This window comes from Telmatherina bonti, assembly GCF_933228915.1.
Source record: "Telmatherina bonti genome assembly, chromosome: 7".
Lineage (NCBI taxonomy): Eukaryota > Metazoa > Chordata > Actinopteri > Atheriniformes > Telmatherinidae > Telmatherina > Telmatherina bonti.
In genome coordinates, this window is record NC_136625.1 from 16,425,595 (window position 1) to 16,449,160 (window position 23,566).

Consider the following 23,566-nt stretch of genomic DNA (forward strand, 5'->3'; position numbering starts at 1 on the left):
GTGGTGTTTACTCAGCCTCTGCGCTCTTTTGGCGCAGCTGTGTCTTGCATTGTCTGTCTGTAGGCTACTATTCTTTATGGGTGGCCACTCCCTTGCCACACACATACACGGGGGTTAATAACTTGAGTGGCAGGCGCCTGATGTGGGAGGCAAATAAGCAAACAGGATAGGTGTGTGTTAGGTGTACACACTCACCCCTCCCCGAATAGCTCACTAAAATGTCTTTTGTCCTCCACATTTTACCATTTTAGATGGTCCTTTCCAATTTTTCCCTTGCTAATTACTTCCTTAAATGTTGTTGTTTTTGCCTGTTTGTACGATTTTTTTTATCCCGCACTCTCTGCATGTCATGCTCTGTATTCCTGAGAACTCCCCAAACACTTAAGAATCCAAAGCCTCTTCCTGACAGATTAGGCGTGGACGCACTGTTGAGTGGGAGATAGAAGTTCAATTCAGTGACCTTGTTCTCTCTGTCATGGTGTCTCTACGTTTAGACAAGATGTTGCCCCAGCAGAATCATCCCCACCCTAATGGGATACGTGATCTTGACATATTGACAAATTGGGCACCCAGTGTCGCACCATAAATAGTGTTCAGCCTCGCTGAAGACTTCTGAATCAACACCCACACCTCAAATTTCTGCAGTCTGGAGATGTTACGTGCAAGTCTTCCCAGACGAGGAAGTTACAGGCCTGAATTTATTAAACACAGCCTCCCCCATGCAGTGTTTATTCAAAACATTGTCCTCGAGTGAGGTGATAATGAGGTGGAGGATAGGAAGGAGTCCCTGGCTTTGCATCATTTACTATGTTACCAAATTAAGACAGCCTTTTGTGCGTATTAGAAATATCCTGCATGTGAATCCTCTGTTATGCAACCATGAGTGTGGAGTACGCCACAGGTTGTGGTTCGTCTGTGTGGGTCTCCCATATCTTCTCAAAGGGACCACTTGTTTGTTGATTCCTGTCTGAACCAAACCTTTACTTCCAGCATGATTTTTAAAAAAAAGAAAAAAAATCTGTGTATTTTAACTCCTTTCTTCATCTGAATCATGTGGCACATAAAATTTATTGGATCCCTCGATGAATCTGCAGCGTCATTGGTACAATTTAGTATTGCAGGCATTTTTTTTAGGTTTATGACTTGGTGAAAGGCACCGTCTGATCTGGACAGGTGCGACATTATGTGTCCAGAAAGTGCAGAACAACTCATCAGACTGCACCGCAGCTCCATTCCAAATTGCATAAAAAGGGGTGTAAATAGATGTGTAAATTGGGGGGTTTTAATGTTAGTTTGTTAATATTGTAAGAAAACTCTTTAACAACATGTAACAGCAGAATTCGAAACAAGGAAAAGGTTTGCACAATACATTTTTGACTCACTGGTTTACGAAGCCCTGCTTTCGTTTTTTCGCTTCAGCTCAGCAGAAGCCGGTGTAGCTGCAGAACAATTATCTCCTGAATTCATCCTGATTAATTATTGGGAATATTAATTAAGATCTCAGCTCCTGGTGAAATAATATGGATGATTATTTAAACAATAATTATTAGCTGCTCACTTTTTCTTTCTCTTGCTCTCACATACACACATAACCAGGCTTTGGAAGTAAATTCTAACTCAGACAGAAAAGATTCACACACACACTCACAAGGGCAGGCCTCCACCCTCTACATCTTCACACTACCCCCCCCCCCCCCCCCCCCCCCCCCCCTCACTCTCCCACGTACTTGCAAACAATAGACAACAATGTCTTCTTGTTTGCCGAGCCAGTCGCTCACACTCTGGTTTACGCTGCACCATTTCCACCCAAGTCCACCGTCCTCTCGTTTGCACTGCGGCCACATCACAAATACACACACACAGTGGCAAGCATTGTCCTGAAGTGTTTATGTACAGCTGGGTGAGACTAAACTTTACTGGAGTAAATAAGTAGCGAAATAAATAAAGAATAAGCCTCGCTTGAGGAATTTGTCTCATTGAAGATGAAAAGCATCTGCCCCTCTCTGGCATCTGCTGTGAAAGATATCCCTCCACCGCCAAGGGTTTGGAGCACGGCGAGTCGCCAACTCTATCAGCCTCGCACTCTCTCCCCCTCCCTCCGACGTGAACCAGCACAGCACAGGCGTATATTAAAATGAGTGTCATAGCAAATTAGTCAGCCAACAAACTTGATGAGAGTTACACTCATTTTGCACCGCTAACTTGGGGTATTAGCTGGAAATAAAAATGGGGTCTGAATGTTTTTAATTCCTGTTGCAGAGAAGGGGTGTGATCCAACTCTTTGGCACCCTGAGCCGCATATTTTAAGCATTTATTTATTTATTATTTCCTTCTTCTCCTGACTGCTGCAGCTTAACACACCAACAGTAAACCGCTTTCTCATTAACGGCGATGAGGGAAGCTTAATTTCTTGGGAGTTTAAAATGATTTCAGCTGCATTTGTGGATGTTTTTTTTTTTTCTCCCCCCCCCCCCCCAAACAAAGTTTCCATGCAGCGTACTACAGTCTGATCGCAGCTTGAACTTTCACTGCCACCAGATGATGGCAAAAGTACAATGTGTGGAAATTCCTTATATGCAAGGTGTTTGGAACTGGAAATTGGTTCAACAGACATGAAAGCCTAGAGGCGCATTCCTGCACTGTGACACGCAGCGATGAAGAGTTGGTTGTCAGCGATACCTGTCTGCGTCTGAGCCCAGGTAAAGCACGCCGCATTCCTTCTCGTTGTCTTACTAAGCCGTGCATTTATTCTCCTTTTCAACAAATGACCTGTCCAAATAGTTTAAAAGGGTACTCAGATGAAGAAAATGGGGGGGTGGGGGGATCCCTATCTCTTAAAACATTTATATTGGTGGAGATGAACAAAGAGGGTGGACGAAGAGGTGTCCGTTTTTCTCTTTTTCAACCCGCATTGAAATAGCCACATGAGTAATGGGCAGCTCAAGACCTCCACAGACTCAAGAATGTTTTTGTTTTCTATTTTGTTTTGTTTTTTTTCCTTAAGATACTGCAGGCATTGTGTCCCTGACACTCTTAACTTATTTAGCTGAGCTGAATAGACTAAAGCTGACTGGCCACCCAGTAAGCCTCCAGATATTCCACAGTGTGAGCTCCTCTCTTCCTCTTTATATAAGAGCCATGAGTATTGTTCATCATTGGCGTAAAGTGGGCAGTGAGATTGAGCAGAAGAGTTGAGAAATTATTCCAACAGGCCTCTTTTAAAAACTGTTCTACAGTAGGAAGACAACAGTACGGCCCACAATAAAACTTTTTTTTTTTTTTTTTCCTTCCATGTTAGCTCATTTTTCTCTCAAATCCTGGACATGCTGATTTAATTCCATTTAAACAGAAATATCTGTCCATGCCATATTGTGGACTTCTTTTACAGCATTATGGTTGCTCGTCACAGATGGCTGTGGGCAAGAAGACATGGATTAGAAATTTACTTAGTTCAGTTTATGGGGATACTCTGTTACTTTGTTTATAATAGAATTAGACATTGAATCTAGAGGGTATAACAAACTTAAGGTCATATCTAAATCGATGGACTGAGCAATTTCCGACACTAAATCTAATTCCTCAAAAGACAAAGCGTCAGTGTTTGTGCAGTTTCGTTTGAAGGACAGTCTTTGGGTTTTTTTTTTTTTCTGTCTCCTTAAGACAGTGGATCAATGGTGTCTGTTAAACAGTTTGGTTCATTTGCGGCACACCTGCTGCTGCTTTCTCAACCAACCCAGAATGACCCGCCCCACCCCCTCTTGATTTGTTGTATGTTATATGTTTCTTAATGCTGTCATTCAATGAGATCATGGCACTTTGTGTGATTTGAAACCATCTGGATGACACAGTTTCAATTTCCTAATGGGAAACATGAAGTGGGCCGTGTTCCTTGGGGACTGCTGTTTAGGAGTTCTTCTTCTGGGTTTTTGACACCCCCCCCTCCATTTCTTCTAATAATTTCTTTCTGTAGAGCTACACTGCATGTTTGTCTCACCTCCCCGGCTGATGCAGTTTGCGTGTTTCATTCACTTCACTCACGTTGTCCTCTGCTCCGAGCAGGATTTGTTGCGGGTATTAGGTGCCTTTTTGATTGCGAACAAAGATCTTAAGTGCCGTTCGCTCTTGTTTCCTTACAAGTATACTAAATTTACGTCTTGTTCGGTTCTGCTCCGCGACTTGCTTTTGATATTTCTGCCTAACTGTGTTATTCTGCTCATAGAAATATATGCAAATGTTTAGTGAATTTGAATACTAATGTTTCTGTACCTCTGTTCTGAATGTTTTCCTTTTTTTCTTTTTTTAAAAAATTCTCCCAGGTGTTAGTCTTTGATCCTGTCAGAGTGGGACGTTGCTAGCAGGGGATTGAAGAGGCAGCAGTGCCAAATTGAAACATGGTGCCTAATATTCACCTGGCAGGGCCTCTCCTGCCCAGAGGGGCATCGCTGTTCCTGCTTCTACTCAGCTGCATGGTGTTCTCTTCTCTGGCAGACAGTAAGTTTACCTTTTTTACTTGTGACAGCCGACATTTGCTTCCTTGCAATGTGAAAACACATGACAGTCATTGGCTGTATTAGTAGTAAATAAGATGAATATTGTGCACTGAATAGATGTTGCTTATTTAAAATGAAATGGGTTGCATTTTCTGTCTTCAGTAGATTTAAGTCAATATATCTCCACACACAGACTTTGAATGTCTTCACTAAAGATAAACATATAGAGGTCATGGGGATCCATCAGTCTCTGTGCCCAATTGTCCATCTGAATGACAGTTTTGGCTGAAAAAAGCCACTCTGAAAGATTTGTCTCTGTTGCAGCACCTATGGGTCTTGGGGGCAGCCATGAGGCACTGCCCCGCCAAAGATGGGGTCAGGGACTGAATTAATTCAACACATGACCTCACCTACAGTGCTGTCATTGGGTCACTGTAATTCAATTATGCCCCGACCCCTCATGTTTCCCCCACCCTCATCTGACCACAGCGACTGCTCTGTCCTTTCAAACACACATCAAAGAAGATTTGTTTTTCTGTACCCTTTGCCTTTTGTCTCTCAGCCCTGTGTCTCGTGGTGTGTCTTCCTTTGTACAGTATTTCTGTGAACTCGACCTTGCAGGGGGAAAAGGAAAAAAAGTTTTGGAGTCCTTTGGGTTTTTTTTGTTTTTTCTTTCCTTGTGGTCTGGCATGACTGCCTTTGCACTGCTTGTAATTTGATCAGAGCAAATCAAAGCCTGAGTGGAGCTGTAGTGCTTAAGTAAGATATTAATCCAGCTCCCGCTGAACTGGATCCCTCTGCGGACATGTGTTCGACTCAAATCTATTTGTTTTTTCCAGAACAAACTCTGAAAATCACAAAAATACGTCAGAACTCAAGTAAGGCAGACCTGAAACAATTAACTGTGCATAAAAACTATTTAACACTGGTTGTGAATTTTGTTTACTCCCCCGTTAAAGATACTTTCCTGTGCACTTCTGTGCCTGCATTTAACTGACGCCTAGAAAATGTATTTAAATTTTAATGCATGTAATTTTTAGAGTTCACAAAGAAAAGAAAAAAAAGGGAACGTAATCAAGCGTTTTGAATGTGCTGCATCTGTCAGGTGTCCAGAGTTTGGATGCAACCTCGATTATCAAACCATGCTGCTTTTTGTGCTGTCTTTAGGCTGCGTTGTGCTGATATCCACATGCAAAAGTGGATATTAAGCAAATGTGCTGGATGGGAAGTCATTTGTTGGGTTACATTGTTATGATTACGCCTTTATGATAAGTTGCCCATATGGTCTCATTTTGCCATGTCACCAAGCAGCAGAGAGGTGATCAACGATGCACACAGCCAGCCAGTCATTTTGCTCTTTGCATTCTAAGAGAGTTGGACTGACCTAGTCTAATAATTTAATTAACAGAAAAAGATACTTTGATGCTACTCCCTGCTAGTACTGAACTTTTTTGTGAACTTACACCTGAACACCGATGGAAGAGGAAACATATAGAAACACTGGACTTGCTCTGATGAAGCTATGGTTTTAGTTTAATGTTAGCACACATAGGAATAAAACCCAGAACTGCTGTTACTCAGCCTGTAAAGCAAGAGGGCATGGAATTAAAATCAGACAGCAGGGGGGAGTCAAAAATAACACCCACCACTAATGGCAGGGTTGTGTGTATTTGGTGCCTATAATTTGTATGCAACTTCATTATGGGAGCTTTATACTTCTGGTTTGGATCTGCTGTATTACAGGGCAGTCACCAGACGGATAATATGGGCGGAGAGCCTGGCAAGTTTCTGGTTACATGGGCTTGGTCTGGTCTCCTTGTATTCCCCCTTGTAAAAGTTAAACAGCCAAAGAAATCACAAGTAGAAAACGTTTTAGGCCATGTTTTGTTTTTGTTTTTTTAATTGTTTTTATTATCAACTGCATATTTATTTATGATTGCTGGTTTAAGATGGCTGTATTTTAAAGGTTTTTTGATCCAGCATTTAGAATCTAACCATTCATCATGATTTAGCAGGACAAATAAGAACAAGAAACTGTCCACCAGCACTATCAGTGTTATGGCTTTGTGACATCATTCATCTTATGCCATCATTGAGTAAGCAGACAATACAGTGTGATTACTCTGAGTGCTGATCACAGACGTCCCATCGATCCCCGAGGAGCTCGGCCTAATCAAGCGGCTCCCTCATACACAATGGACCGGCGACACACAAGGTCACCCTCAAAGACACACATACCCAGCACTTAAATGTAATGGTTATCTTTTTGTGGTGCTGTCATTGTGAGTTATTTCGTTGGGTTTAATAAGCTTTTGATGTATGTGTCTCCCCTCTCCCTCTTCTCTTGTTATGATCTGGCGTAGCTTTTCCTGTCAGGTATGGCAGGACCACCGAGGTCTTATTTGTGCCCAGTCCCAGTCCTTTCATAGCAACAGGAATATGATTAACTCAACAAGTTTTAAGTAGTTTTTTATATCAAATACTCCAACTTTTTATTGTCCCATTTGTGGTTCGCCATGTGCCACTGCAGAGTAACTGCCATTATGGCTCAGCAAATTTTTATTTATCACCATGTTCTTTTATTGTCCAATAGCTAGACCATAAACAAGAGGTCTCCTGGGGCGTTATGCAAATTACATTTGAGATTTGCGCAAAAAAGTGTCCCCAAAGAGACATGTTGGAAACTGTCAAAATTTTGCAAATCCCTTTGATTCCACAAAGCCTGCTTTGTGCTGAATGTACCTGTAGGTTAACCCAAGACCTTTTGTAGATTGATTTGGCGGTTTCTTAAGCTCCTACAATGGAATGATGCAATGGAAATGCCAAAGTGGTTTAAGAGATGGGTGACCAGATGGGGGGCTGGGGGGGTCTGGAAATTGGATTGTATTTTTAAGTGTCCATATGGTCACCCAGTTCAAACACTGTCAGGGACAGAAATTGATTCTTTTTTAATTAAAAGTAACCATATCCACCTTGGAGAGGCACTGGGAGAGTAATGCAGTTAGCACACAGCTGTGGTCCACACACAACCACTCGTAGCGCACAACTACAGGTGAAAGGAGAGCTTAAGAACGGAAAATGTAGCACAGAAAGCGATATAATGTGTGAAGAGCAGCTGGGTAAGAGGTTTTCAGAGGCTGGAGATTTGATTGGATGTTGTTTTCATAAACTGCTGCAGCAATGTCAGAAATCAGGGAGGAAAGGGTCATCGTAGGTTAATGATGTGAGATTAATAGTTTAATTAGCAAGCTCAGTAGCAGGGCTGGAGGTAGTCACCCCAACTCTGTGCTCTATCCCAATCTCAGCAGTGCCACAGGATGACACAAACTGACAAATCTGTCATTCCAGATAAGGGAAGATGACAAGACACATTTCAGTTCTGTATTCATAATCACGTCTTTATAGACACTTCACTTATTCTTTTCCTTGTCACATTCTTACTTAATGTTAGTCTCCACTGAATTGAAATAATCCACTTTAATTAGAGCGTTAGTGTAAATTTAATTTGTAGTGAGAGATACGTGGGATGTATCAGTGGCATTACAAGATGCCCAACTGGCTATTTTGGCACTTCCACACTATCGATCAAACGGACATTTAATTGGAGAGAATAGGGTATATTAGAGGGAGATTATACATATGTGTCCTTTTTGGAGCATCCTCTACGGTACATTTAACAGCATTCGATTAAACTCCACCAGCTTGTGCACAGGAATCAGAAGAAATCTGAGTAGTTAATAAATGGTCATCTTAGCCTATCACAGCTTCAATATCATAAAAGAAAATGGCAACTAGAACATGGGTGAGCCAGAATTTCATTGTTGTGCCATGTTTCTGTCATTACATAATTTAATTTCCTCTTCAGTTTTGGCAAGTGTAGAGTCAAATCACTGAAGGCCTCTGGGCCTTGTGGTAAGAAGATGAGAACAATGGTAGGGGTTCTTTATGGTCTCAGAGGAAAAGCTAATCAAGGGGAGGCAAATTAATGAGGTTAGTGGGGTTGCAGGAGGGCGTGTGGTGATGGATGATGAGCTAACCCCAAAATGGGATTTCCATAGATGCTTGAAGCCGCCTTGGCATCTGCGTCTCCGGCACCTCCTGGGATTACTTAACACGCTTAACAGTTTCCCCGCTTGGTTTACTAATGTCAGGCTCTAAAGGAAAGGCCCCCTGTCAGGTGGCCGTAAACCCTTCCAAAGATCCGACGGCAGCTACGAGATAGTGGCTTAGATTCTGTTATGAAGATAGAATTCTCTATAACTTATTACATATTCAAGCTGCATACAAAACATCACATTCAGAATCTCTTTTCCGTATTTGTGTTTCACTCTGTATGCAAGTGTCCCCGGGTTGACACCCACACATGCCTCCAAACAGTCAGACGTCCTTCGTTGTGTCAGAATGGAAAAACACTCGGTTGCACGACAGTACAAATGAGCAAATTCCGCCATTGGAGGTGATGTTGCCCCAGGGTTGTGTAAATGAGCCATGCACTTCAGCTGCCACATTAGCAGGCTTGTCTTATAGGCCAGAGCCGCATACATATAGAGCTTATTCATACATAAAAAAGGGAGTTGGGGAGTTATGACATCAGATATACAGTTTGTCTTGTTTTACGTTTTTAACCTTAAAAAAAACTGTTCAAATAAATATAGAAAAGAAGAGAAAAATAGTTATTTTAATGTGCCTGCCTGCATCTATTGTCTTAAAACTTTCCCATAAGGAAGCAGGTTGGATGAAAGAAGTCGGAGATAGTGAGTCATCTTTGACTAGATCTAGGTTGGGGCGCCACTTTAAATACCACGGGTAATATAACACCCCAGACTCCCAGTCGTGTGATAGCAGGAACATCCACTTTCTCACCATCTAAAAGCACACAATGAAGCATTTACCCTCGCATATTTTCAAACAGTCGCCCTAAATGGCCGCTCTGAGCATCTGTTTCTTCATTTCACATGTCATATAGTTTATTGACTGACAGAGAAAGAGCAAGAAAGAAGACTTGAGAGGTGCCTCTCTCGTTCATCATCAGCTTGAGAAGATGAAAGCTATTACATTAATGTTGTTCACACTGGAAAGAGATGAGTGATGGGTAATTGCACTTAGAGTTCGTTTTCTTCTCCACTGTCTTGAATAATTCAGGGAGGATTGGAAGGCCCGGTAGAAAGCCTCTCTTCGTTGTCCACAGCAGCTTCGGAAGTTTGATGTTTTTCTTTTCTCGAAGTTTAAACATTTTAAGTACAGTATCTCACTCACGATGAATCACATCACTCTTGATAGTTCACTTTAGTTCTGATAACAGTCATAAAAACAAGTTGCTTTGGATTCTGTGTTATCGTAAGTGAAAACAGTGTAAAGTGAATATTAAAGAGTTGGAGAGGACAACGTTTGGAAGCTGAACCAACACATAAATGCCCAAAAAGACATTTTTCTAGTTTAGATCCAGGATCTTCTTAGTGCAATGTGGCACCAAACCTGCTGTCTCTACTTCATCTTACTCTGTGTGTGTTTAGTAGTTTACCAAGAAGGAAAGAATCTTGTTTTAATGGCTCTCAAACTGCAAGTAATTAGAAAATGAATCAGGACCCATTGTGACGAGTTTTTTGAGCCAAAATTCAGCAGCATTTGTTCAGACTCCTCTTCATAATACTGTAAGTGATGCTTTTATTTGTCTTATATTGCAATAAACAGATTGTATTTGGGGTTTTCGTTGTTGAGTTCATTAATAACTGAGAAGAAAGTAACAATTTTTCAGATGATTTGATGAGAAAAAATCAATATAACACATAAGGTCATTAGTTGCTGCCCTAATGGACTCTAATGGGACTTCTGAACTGCTAGACTTTAGTTTTTATTTCATTATATGAATTGAATTTGACAGAGATGAGATTGAAATTTTCACAGGAAACAGGAATAAATCGTGTTAAACTGAAACAGGCTGACCAAAAAGGAGAGATGATGTCGAATGTAGCACGTCATGCTAACATATAACCAAAAGCTCCTTCAGATTTAACCATAAAACAGACATGCAGATAAAAAACATGATGTTTATTGGTTTAAACAAACAGCCTGAAGTGCAGTTGACTTTATCGGGGTAAATAACTTGCAGGGAAGGCAGCTTCATACGGAATTAATTGCAAACAAGCTGCCTGCTAATGGCTTGAAAAGGCTTTAATGGAAGTGTTCCATTAAAACAACCAGTGCTGATGCCATCAGACAAATTTCCATTAAGTGTTGCCTCGTGAAAATGATAACTTGCTAATCCATTATTAATAAGAATTAATGGTTTTCTCTCTGCTGTGTGTGTATCGATCCCTGATACTCTACCCAACAGAGTAGCTCTCATTGGGCACTCTGGCAGGCTTGGGAATACACTAATTGTTAGCCACACAAGAGCCATTTACGTGATTCTCCCTGCTGTCGCTGCATTTATTACAAACCTTGCTTTGAGGCTTTTAACAAGGAACAAAATTAAAGTACACTTTTCAGTGTATAACTTTTTATGTCATCGAACTATTATGCATATAGTTTGAGAAAACTCTTTATTCCCGCAAATGTTTTTCCTCTCCTGGTTTCATTTAGGATCATTTGTGTGCTGTTTTCTCTCAGCCTCCTGACTCACCCTTCCTGATATAAAGAGATTTCCCCACTCAGGAATAAAAAATGATGATAGCACAACTACATTACTTTCTTATTTAAGGGACTCTCCTTACCTTTCATCTAACCTCAGACCTGCAAACACTTCTCCAGGCATGACGTAAACTGACAGAAGGTGTTTAATCTCGCACACACACCACAGCCAGCAGCCCTCAGACTTCCCCAGCACCTTCTAAAACCAAGATCTATGCAGATCTGTCAATAACTTGCACTCGAATTTAAATTTCACATCAACAGGGTACAATGGTGCATCTTTAATGTGTATTCCACTAAATCGCTGCACCACAGCATACAGGCTAAATACTACGAATTAGCACTAATAAGTACCGTCAGACTAAACTAGCACTTTGTATTAAGCATTCAGTCACAAGGCATTAAAAATTCTTACATTAATTTACCTAATAACTCTATGATTTGTTTATTAATAAGATTTACATTTGTCGGTATGCGTTGGAACATTCAAGAAACACTTAGTCTCACAGAACGAGTCTTTTCACTAAATGTAGTTTGTTTCATTTCATGAATTAATTTATCTGTTAGTGCATGAAAGCTGTGTGTGTGTGTGTGTGTGTATTTTGCTCCTAAGTCTTGAGCCGTCAGGCTGTTTGAGAGCAACATCACTTTTTGATTTGCGTGACATTCATTTTGTAATTAGAAGCAACATTTCCCTGATTTGTAGCAGTAATCCAAATATGTTTGTCGACTTTGATTTAACTAAGATAACCCGCTTTCGTGTTAATATTATAGCAATTAGAGAACTGCTGTAATGTTGCCAAAATGCTAAATGTGGAGTGTTTGCAAGGCTTTAACCTTAACCCTAAAATTGCGGCAGCTTGCAGCCGAAGCTGTTCTGGACAGTTACGCCAGCACGTCGTACACGTTGCCAGAGAAAAGAGCAAATGCAAAAGCCTTGTCAAGACGGGAGGTTTGGATGTGACGTACCGATGCAGAGAAAGAGTGCACTTCAAAATCCTGCAGTCATGCTTGAGAGAGGGATTTGCATAGGTAGGCTGCTGTGTTTTCCACCTCGTCCCTTCCATTGTTTTCATGTGACAACCGCCTGACAGCAAAGAAAATGGGACACAGGCAAAGAAAAAAAAGGTTGAAGCTGGATTTTGTCTTTCTAAGAAAAGAGCTGACAAACCCACCAGTTTGACATCCTCACCCGCCTGCAGTGGCAAAGAAATGAAGGATCGCAAAGTCTCAGCCCAGAAATAAATGCTTCTGGCCTTTCGTTGGAGTGTGTTAGAACCACTATTAACCCCATCTTCAAGTCTGGGGTTTAGGGTCACAACAGACCTTCTGGAGTTTTTTTGTGATTGAATGCTCACTAAGATCCGGATTAATGATGGACAGCCTCAAACTTGCCACAGTTTGACCTTAAGAATCCCAGGTCAACTATGGAAGCGTGTTTGAGAGGATTAAAATGGGAAAAGCTGCTCACTATGGCCAGTTTACCCTGGTCTTCTGCTTATCCCCAAAATCCTTATGATTTCTAAGATTTGGCTGCTCCTGCCTTAAAAGTTTGTGGCAAAACATGATTAATTTGAAACATGTGCAGAAGGCTTTTTTTTTAATGCCTCCTGATCCTTTATCTGAGTATCAGAATGAAAAGACTTCACAGCAATTTAGATGCTACTGCTGTGGACAGATGTTCGGAGCAACTCTTGAAAGTCAGATTGGCGATAACAACATCTTAAGGATTCCAGCTCATCACCCATACACGCACTGATGCATGCTCAGGCATACATTCTTAATGCTTATCAGGTTTGAATCATGAATACAGCTCTCCCCGCTGCCTCCCGCACGTGTGTCACAGTCACATTCTGCTGCTATAAAAAAGGATTTATAGCTGTGCTGCTGCACCCCGAATCTTCTTCCTGGAAAGATCAGGGAAATATATAAAAATTTCAGATGGATAGATGGATGGATGGATGGATTGCACTGCTGTGCATCTTTAGAATGATTGTAACTGCCTTCTTATGCATTTCCATAGACTTCAGTTCATTTCTTTTATTGTTCGCTAATAACAGTTGTCTGGTTTTCAGGCTTTTATTGTTACATATTACATAATATGACAATAGTTTGCTGTCAAAAGAAAAGATTGTAATGATCATCTCCAAGCAAATTATTTTGAATGAGTCATTTCTTTTTACATTTTAAAAATGTTGTAAAAAGATGTGTATTTCTTTTTTGATAGCTTGGGTTATTTTGAAGTAGAACAGCAGGATATTTGGAAAAATATGGAACATATAATAATGTTGAATATAGTGATGTGAAATAAACTGCAATATCTAAAGAGATACTTTAATATAAGATGCTGATCTTAAGTGGATTTTACTTTTACAGCAGCTGTACATGCTAGTTAGTTGTAAAACATGTACAGAACTAAAACGTCTCAGGGTTTAGGTACACCAGGTCAATGAGCCGCCATTGGACATTTATGGATTGGTGAATCTCTCTCTCGTATTTTACTGTGTACACCTTAACAATTATTGGACCTGGTCAGCCCATTTTTCTTTTCGTTTTTTAGAAGATTCAACTAGTAGTTTGTTGTTCAGTATGGTGCGTGAATGCAGGATAGGGCAGGTGTCAGTGACATAAGAAATTCTATTTTTGATAATTGGTCTTTTGCGTTCCCTTTGCTTTACAGCTCTTTTCTGTCCTGGTAAGCTCTATGTTTATGATCGGTCTTAGATTGCGCATCGTAAGTGACAGCTTCATTTGGTCAGATGCAAGAGGTCCAGCAGGGGGCCTTCACATCAGTTTGTATGAGAGCCATTAGAGGAATGCAGCCATCATTAACACTTCTTCAATTTCCAGTCTAAATATCTGTATTCCTGCAGTTGTCTTTGAAAAATTAATGAGTTTCATGTTGATGTTGCAGTAAAAATAAACATTGGATATATTTGGCAGCCATAGTATGAAAGTGCATATAAATATTTACAACTGTAGCTGCCTTGTTGTCATATGTTTGTTGTCTTACATCACTTGCGGCATCCACCAGCCAACTCAAATACTCAAGTGTGCAACAACATTACCAGAAATCTAACCAGGTTTCATTTCCTGCTCAAATGAAGGTTAAATGAATATACAACCTTAAAGATTGTACATTTTTACATGACGCTAGAATATATCATATATATGCTCTAGGAACATGCTTTTTTGATATAAACAGAAATATGAGCTTTTCTAATAACAAAGTAAAAAAAAAACAAAAAAAAAAAAAACATTTTAACAAACATCAGTGTTTTCATGAATGTAAACATTGTATTTTTTACAAACCTGTGTCAATGTCTAGTTTTTATCCAGATTTATTTTGCTGCTTAAACATATATATATATAAAAAAAAACCTCATCCATGTTACATGTTACAATGCTCTGAATGGTTGGGATATTAGAAATAATTTAAGACAAATTCATTTAAAATTAGAAGACTTCACATCTTATCTGTTGCACAAAAGAAGATGACCGCCTCTGAGTCTCTGCATGTTGTCTTCTTCTGGGGTAGTTCCTCTACTTAACAAGTGGAATAATATGAGCAACCTTATCACAAGGAAGTATGCATTCATGTGCAGTTCATTGCCTCCAGCATGCTTTTTTTTCCTATTTGTATATCCTCCTATCGCCTAAAGAAAGCACCTGGAGCGATGACAGCCTGCTCCGGCTTTCCTGTTCTAGCCAACGGGGAAGCAGAGAGTGATGAGCCTGGAGAATGTAATCACTAAAGGCTCCCCCTCCTGTATCCAAATGAGGTGTGATATTATGCTAACTGTATACGGACCCCTCATCTCACCATTTTCCACCAATGCTATATTAGAAAACATGAGAAAAAAGAGAAAAGAATGGAGGACGCCATGGCTGGATTTTCCCCAGCGTGTGCTCAGTGTAGAAAGTCTCGCAGCTGCTCCGTGTACACAGCGTAATGATTTACCCCTTTGTGCTTGTCTCCATGGGGCAGCCTGCTTGTCTGCGGTTTAGGTGTTTCCCACCTCCCTCTTTCATGACTCTTTGGATGAAACATGAGCTGTCGAAGCTGGTAATAAGGACATTGTCTCACATTGCAAAAGCCAGGACTATACATGTCTGAGACTGTGTGATTCCAAAAAAAAAAAAAAAAAAAAAGTTTGGAGGCTATAGCATCGAGCTAAGGTGGCTCATTGTAGCCTTATGTCAGTTTTGACAGGTTGTCAATGAAACGCACACTCCATTATCTCGTGCACAATGATGCTGGGTGTGGTGCCCAGTGATACCCTAAAGGCAAACAGAGCAAACATCACAGCTGGTTGTAATGCTTCAAGGTAGCCTACGATGTTGTAAACAAACATCTGTGTAGTCAGAGAGATGTGCAAAATCAAAACACGGTTGCTGCCTTGCAGGAGATTCAACCAAGTTGAGATGCTCCTTTCAGTAAAAGAGGCAGAAAACAAAACAAAGGTGTGGAATTCAACATGATACGGTGTCAGTCAGACACAAAGACGACATTTTTCTCTCATGACCAAGCTGTAGGTGTGCTACAACAACAATGCCTGCATGACTTTTTCTCATGCTTACCTTTGTGAGGAGAAAGTGATACCCAAAGATTTAAATGCGAGTTCCTAAAAGACACTAACATCATTTTCCTCTCTTTCTCCTGCCTTCTGCCTCCTCCCTCCCCCTGTTCCTTCCGCAGGCCCGCCAACTTTTATCAAATCCCCTGAGGACCAGACAGGCATCTCGGGCGGAGTTGCATCATTTGTATGCCAGGCCACCGGAGAGCCCAAACCCAGAATTACCTGGATGAAGAAAGGGAAGAAAGTGAGCTCTCAGCGCTTCGAGGTGGGTGCTTCAGCATTGATTTTACTTGTCTAAACACTTGTACAGACATGTACGTTCAAAATGCAGGTGAACACAGATACGGCACACGTGATCAAATATTACAGGCCTTGGCTGCAGTCTGTTATTTAAACCTCTCATTAAAAAAGATGCACCCACACACACACATTATATGAACTGTCCTGTTATTTAGCATCAAACCAAAATCCTCTCCTCTCCACCTGAAACCAGTAAAAAAAAAAAAAAAAGCTTCTCTTTAATCTCACTCCATCTCGATTCTTACAGTCCTGTTCATCTCCTCTCCTTCTCCCTCTGTCTTTCAGCCTCACCCTTTCTGTCCATACACTCCCTTGATGTATTGAAGTGTTCCCCTTTTTCTCTTGAACACAGTTAAATATGGGGAAATGCCTTAGGTGGAACTTCTTACTGTTTCAGATGAGTTCTTATCTCAGGAAGCTCCGTGATGTAAAACACTGTGTGGAATTCATGTATGAAATCAACAAAAATGTGACTGTGGAAACACTGGATTTACATTTCTAGTCATGATATTTCCTGGTTTTCTTTTGTGTGCATTGTCTGTTATATTCACCTGTTACTTTATGATTAAACATTTTGGTCAAATGTTTTAGCTGTTAAACATTCAACGTTTGTCCTCCTGCATCAGAAAAAATAGAACAAAACCGGGGAAAAAAAAGTGCAAAGTTGTCATTTGTCAAGTCAAAATGAATTGTATTTACATCTCACAATATGATTATATTATTGCAAAAGTAAAAAGTCACTATGAAAAACATTCCTGTCTTTTTTGCTTTGCTGTGCCTCTCACAGGTGATTGAATTTGATGATGGCTCAGGCTCGGTACTGCGGATCCAGCCGCTGCGCACCCACAGAGACGAAGCCATTTACGAGTGCACAGCCACTAACAGCATTGGTGAGATCAACACCAGTGCCAAGCTTACGGTGCTGGAAGGTAAGATAAGTCTGCTGTCTGTCTGTTTTTTTTAAATTTTGCTTGGTTTCTCTTCCTATTCTGCTTTCATCCTCACTTTTCTCAACTGCCCCCCCCCCCCCCTTTACCTCCTGCCAGTGGTTTTTAAAGCCTTTATTCCAATATATCCTAAAGCAAATATCAGTGTTTGCCTTAATAATTCATCCGTAAACATTTGCTAAATCTGTGGATTCCGGGTATTTGGCAGTGTCATGGAGGAGCAGGTATACCTTAATCTAAACTCTACGAGGTGAAGAAAAACGCAAGGAATGCGTTTTTAAATAAGGTCGGAAAAAGCTCCCCAACTCAGCAAATGTATGACCTGGAATATAGTTGTATTTTTCAGACATATTTTCTCTTTACTGCCCATAAAGCAATATTTACCTCCTCCCTTTTTTTTTTTTGCCTTGTTTGTCTCGTCTGTCATGAGGAAACAAAGGCACAACCAATCAGCTGTGCTTGCCGGCTAAAATCCATATACTGTATCTGTGATGCGTATGAACATCCATAATAAATATGTAATTGCCTGCCATGGATGCTTCACATAAGACATATAAACAATATTTTGGTGTTTGAGCGTCTCCTAAATGTAGGAAAACTCTCCATGCCTGCAGGCTGTCATTGACCTCCACAGACCTTCTTTTCTTTACTTGCTCATAAAGTTAATCTGCCTAATTTATACGTTGCACATTTCAATAAAGCCTTCCACATCACTGAGCAGCAAACATAATTTCTTTTCTTCTTTTTCCCTTGAATTGATTAGAATTTTGTCATGTGGCTACTAGTCTCACCACAGGAGCTCATTTCATTAGGAACATTGAAGTAAACAGCTCCAAAACTAGCCAGAAGGAGGATTAAGGCTGTCCATAGCCATTACACTGGCATTATAGTAGATCCCCTCTCATTCACACACAGCCTTTCCATCCCCAGTTCGAATCCCATCTTCCTTTCACCCACCTTCTCTTTTTTCCTCTATCCACACCGATTTGATGATATCATCGCCTCGGCTTGCGTAATCTTCCCGAAGGGACTTTTTTGTCCGTACAAAGAAAAGTTTTCTATTTACTTCTCTCCTGCACAGTATCAGGAGGAATATTGTAGCATGTGCAAACCAACAGCACTGACATGACCTGGAGCTCCTGAGAATGTGATGAGATTCTCACAGTTTCTGTGTTAGAGGGACAAAAAGGGACACCAGGTCCAAACTCCTTCTGTTGGTGAAATGAGGAATATGGATATTAACACCCAACAATGAGCAACTGTTCTCATCAGCAGAGTTGCTTTGTATGAAGTCGTCCTATCTTTAATCACACACTCGCATACCAATCAGACTTGTCATGGGGCTCTTTTATCTGCAGGACTTTACTCGAGCATATTTTGTGTCAATTGATTTTCAGAATGAGATAATCAGCAGACCTTTAACCATCACAGCGTTGTCTTTATCACACAGCCGCTGAAAAGCTGCGTGACACAACGTTTCTGTGCTTAGTGAAGGAGTGGCATGTGTTGATGGTCCTGCTTCGTGTCAACACCTGAGCTGCTTTCAGCTCATTGTTTCAGCCAAACAAAATCAAAACAATGTAGGTTCATAAAAAGCAGCGGACAGCTGTTCTCAGCTTACAATCTCAGGTGACGCCTTGTGCTTAATCCACGCTGAGCAAAATGGCTGACAGCCAAAGGAAACTGGTGGAAGTTGATGGCTTTGTTAAAGTTTTTGGAAAGGTACACAGAGAAATACTTTCATTTCTGAATCTGGACTCTGAAAAGGATGTTTTGAAGTCGCTTGTATGTGTTGGATGTGAGTAACGCCTGCCAGAGCAGATAAGAACAACCTTGCCAGCTGATGCAGTGTAAAACATGTGACTGTGATTTTTTTTTTTTTTTTTTTTTGCTTTTGAGTGTGTCTCTGCTTGTTTAAAAATAAAAAAAATTCCTTCAAACATATTGAAATTTAAGTAGAAATTTGTTGAGATTGATCAGTACATCTACCTGCTGTCACAAGGGTATTATCTGAACTGATGACATCATCTAAGACTTCTCAAAACGAGCGAAAGTCAAAGCATAAAGTGTTTGATGATGATAATGTTGCAGCAGGGGTGACATGGGCTTTCCCTTGATCACTCGACAAAGGAAACGAGAAGAGCTCAAAATAGCTCAATATTAATTTGCACACATCAAATTGCAAATGGTTGGGAAGGGTAAACAGCTTTTCGTTTTGTCTCTCTGTGTTATTCTGTGTTTAGTTAATGTGAACTCAGAGGCTTGGGAGGAAAAACAGCCACCCATCATATTCAATCAAAATAACTCCTTGAATCTGCTTGTCGAGAACCCTGAGGATGAGCTGGGCTTATGTTCAGACATGCACTGTGTGTGTGTGTGTGCACACGAACAAACAACGGTACACAGAGCATGCAGATAGTATTAACTATCACAAACACTCCGAGTACTAACATGCATACCCTAACAGAGCCCCGACTTCAGCTCTGCTCTATATTTAGGCTATTGTTTATAACCCAGCGATACATCAAGTTCATATCAGCAGCACTACATCAGAAAACAGGGGGCAGCACCAAACTGATGGAGACTAATGATCCTCCACCTTAATGGGCCAGCGGTAGCCGGAAGCTTCCAGAAGCCTGGCTGAGTCCCGACGCACGGAGGCGGCTTTTTCACTTCATATATAAAAATGCTCAAATCTGGAGAAAGTGACCAAGAAACCTGCTGAGCCCCCTTGTAAATGAAATTCACGGCAGTGTCCTTGAGCAAGGCACAGGACTGGTACAGCTGCTCGGTTAGCGCAGGTCTCCCGATGCGAATGCGCTAAGAAAAAGAGCAGTGCTGAAAAACATGTCACGTCTCAGTCAACCTTCAGCGAATAAATAAAGGTTGGGGGGAAAAAAATGACTTCATAAGCAAAAATGTCATGTTTCTTTTTTGCATTCCAGAAGAAAGACTCACTCGTCTTCCCACCACAGCCACACACATGAATGCGTGCACATGTGAATTCACAGACACATGAAGTTTTCTTAACACACGGAGCATCCCCATTCAGACACGCAGTGAAGTCATTATAGTGCTAAGTCGATTTGGATTATAGGTTTTAGCAGAGTGAAGGAAGGTCGAGCATTAATTATGATTATTTCACATACTGGCTCTTTATTTTGTTCTGCCAATCCTGCAAAATAGGGATTATGACAGTCATACCAGTGCAGATTTACAGACTGTGCTGTGTGAAGGAAAGTATCAGGGTTCAGAAGTACATTACGGTGTTAATATTTCTCTGACAAATTCACTTGGTCTGTTTTTAGTTCTGTACTATTAGTAATGCTCATCTTTAATTTGACACAGCCACAGGATATTTGCAAGAAGTTTGAGGCTTTAAAATCAACATTTTAGTTTTTGTTTCTATCATTTCAAAACTGCTAATTTGAGCCAATGCTTACTGTCTCTTTGTACGTCAATCTTGAGGTGGTTAAAGCTGTCCAATGATAACTGAAATTAATGCCACACCATCTCATACAATGTTGTGGAAAAGAAATCGCACTCCTTTTAAAGCTTTGTGAGTCGGGACATATTGAAAATCCTTTCTATAGATCTATAAATACCATCAGCACAAATTCAGATGAACAACTCCGCATGGAAAATGACACGGGGTCGTTATTCATTTTGTAAAAACTGAGTCAAAATCCTGAAGCAGTGTATGAACCATCAAGCTCCATTCCTGCTTTCAGTGAAAGTACGACCGTAAGTGGCAGCCAGGTGCTGCTGATCAGCTGCACTTGATTAACTGATCGTAAGTGGGAGCAGTTTGCTCGTTTGAAACGTTTAGGTGTGTGTCAACAATGTTGAGGAGGAAAGACGTAAGGAATGATCAACTGTTGCTTCCCAGTATACTGTACCTGGGAAGCATTATAAAACCATTTCCGATCAATTTGGAGTCCGTCATTCCATGATGAGAAACATTAATCGCAACTGAAAAATGTGCTGACAGTTGCTGATTGTTGCTGAAGCTGCTTTTGGAGGACGTTCACTTCAAGGTCAGACTGTGAAACTGCAAAAATCACTTCATCAGATCATCTACACAGGCTTCATGTTTAATGTCAAAGTTCATGACAGCAGACAGGAAAATGTAGTGTAACGGACCTGTTATTTAGGACATGCGTGCGCATGTCAGTGCATATTCATCTAAAACTGTGCATAAATAATCTCAGCCTTTGCCCTCCGGCAGCCATCTTGGTGCCGCTGAGTTGAACAAACTTCAGACGCACGTTCATAGTTTGTGAAGTCGATTCATCTTCCACTCCATAATGTCCGACCTCCATGATGTATTTTTTGACGGTTATCTCACAGCTGTTGGATTGTAAATAATACCAAAAAAAAAGTTTAATTATAAATAATGCTTCATGTTTGTCATTTCTTTTAGGTTGTGAGTTTTAAAAACCCTATTCCCACAGAATGAGTATAAATACATATTTTATGAGGGATTTTACTCAGATAAAAATGTATAAATTCTTTATCCATGCACAACTTCAGATGATTACGCACAGATTTGCTCCTGTGTAATACACACACATTCTAATGAAATAAAAAAGCTAAACGAGACGGGGTTCTAACCTTTCTCTAAAAGGAACAACTTAATGGCTTTTTTTTGCAAAGCTGCATCTAGAAACAAGACTTGCCAGACTCCTGACACAGCTTGTCTTGGAGAGACAGACTAAAGCTCATATGTTTGGTCTTCACAGCACCATGTTTGGTGAGAATCAAACAAACATAGCTTTACAAACACCTCATACCAACTGTGAAGCAGAGTTGTGGAAGAGTGATGATTTGGGATTGTTTCACTGCTGCATGACCTGGATACCATGCTGTCATTAAGTTAATCATGCGCTCTTTATACTAAAATAAGTCCACATGGGGTCAAGCATGAGGGCATCTGTTGATGTTGGTGAAATTAGGTCATGCAACAGGACAATGATCCACGGCAAAGCAGTAAATATAAAACTGGAGGTGTTGCAACGGCTGACTGACGTGCTTCTGTGGTTAACAGAGCTGTGTGTAAGTAAATGCCTGCAAACCTCAAAGAACTAAAGCGAAAAGAATGGATTGAATTCTTCCACAACAATATGAGAGACGGCTTATGCCATATGGGAGATGATTGCGTGAAGTTACTGCTGGTAAATGTGCTCGTTTAAACCAAAAATCAAAACCTGGCCGTTCCCACATGGTGACTACATTTTGCCTCAGTGTTTGTTTAATAAATTATGACATGGTGTAATATGCCACATGTTGTTCATCTGAGGTTAAATTGATCTCATTTTAAGACTTGTTAGGCACCAGATGGTTTTTATTATGGACTGATAAGTGAAACCTCCGTGTTAAAGGTAAGCTGTACTTTGTTTTCCACATGATTGCATAATCATAAATATGCACATCAGGCTGGACCTGTACATGTCGGCATACCCACAGGTTTTTGTTTTCTGGGCTGTCACCTGTGGGGAGTTACAAAGGCATGTTTTCACACCAGCTAAGACTAGCTTTAGCACTTTTGCGAGCACGAGCCTTGAGTGGCTCTGTAATTCTGTCACGCTGTAACAGCCGCGCTCTTTGTTCGTCGCATTTCTCACGCCCCTTCCCGAGAGGTCACACCACTGAGACTTACATACAGGCCCAGAGACAGCTCCGCCATTCCTGATTCCTCGCACACACCCACCCACCCACACACACACACACACACACACACACACACACACACACACACATATACAGAACAAAGAGAACAAAGTCGTGTACTTTGATCTTGGCCAAATTGTCATAAGTCATCTTATCCAATCCAATCCAATCCAGTTTATTTATAAAGCACCGTTAAAAACAACAAAGTTGACCAAAGTGCTGTACAGAGGAAACAATAAAACATACATATTTCTATCTTATAAAAAATCTTTAGCTGCAGTTCCTCTTTTCATTCGTTCATTGTGCTTTTAATGATTTACTCCCATGCAAAAATGGCTACTCGCATGTTTGTGTGTGTGAGAAACGGAGAGTCGGTCCTTGGAGAGTCAGTCTGACCTGTAAGGATTTATAATGATGAAGCTGTAGACGAGACCAGGGGTGGACAGAGCAATTCGAAGTATTATTATGTTGTTTTTTTTTTCTTTTTTTCTTTCATCCTCTCTTTAATTTCATTGTGCCCACTGTCCTCTATACCGTTCTACCTGCCCCTCTCGTGTTGTTTCTATGTGGTGACTGTAGTGGGCAATATGGTGCCGTTTTGCTCCTGCTGTGGTCGGGTAGTGTAGAGGGATGACCAGAGGGGAACAATGACTCATTACCTGGGTAACGATGCCAATGTTCTGACCTTGAGCACCTCCCATCGAATTGAACTGCCTCAGTAAATGTCCAGGTAAATGGTGCTTGTCTCTGTGATGTATGAAGTAAACTAGTGTGGCACAGAAAAGACATCTCGGCTCACAACATCAGTCTTAAATGCAGTGCGCTGCCACTGCCTCATGTCACGGCAATATTTCACATTTTCAACAGCTTTAACATTTGATGAGCATGTAAAATGTAAAATGCAATGACTCAGATCCAGAAATGACTTAGGTGGTGTCAAAACCGTGTC

The 23,566-nt window shown here is 40.8% G+C and overlaps 1 protein-coding gene across 5 annotated transcripts in view; it reads left to right on the forward strand.

Annotated features, from left to right (window-relative positions):
- Nucleotides 1–23,566, forward strand: part of ptprfb (protein tyrosine phosphatase receptor type Fb) — a 181,668-nt gene that overhangs the window by 58,580 nt on the left and 99,522 nt on the right. For all 5 annotated transcript variants that reach the window (XM_079244008.1, XM_079244010.1, XM_079244011.1 and 2 more), the window contains exons 2-4: nt 4,317–4,491; nt 15,820–15,965; nt 16,788–16,929. In XM_079244008.1, the coding sequence (XP_079100134.1) occupies nt 4,392–4,491; nt 15,820–15,965; nt 16,788–16,929 (388 nt within the window). In that variant the 5' untranslated portion in view covers nt 4,317–4,391. The remainder of the gene's footprint in view (nt 1–4,316; nt 4,492–15,819; nt 15,966–16,787; nt 16,930–23,566) is intronic.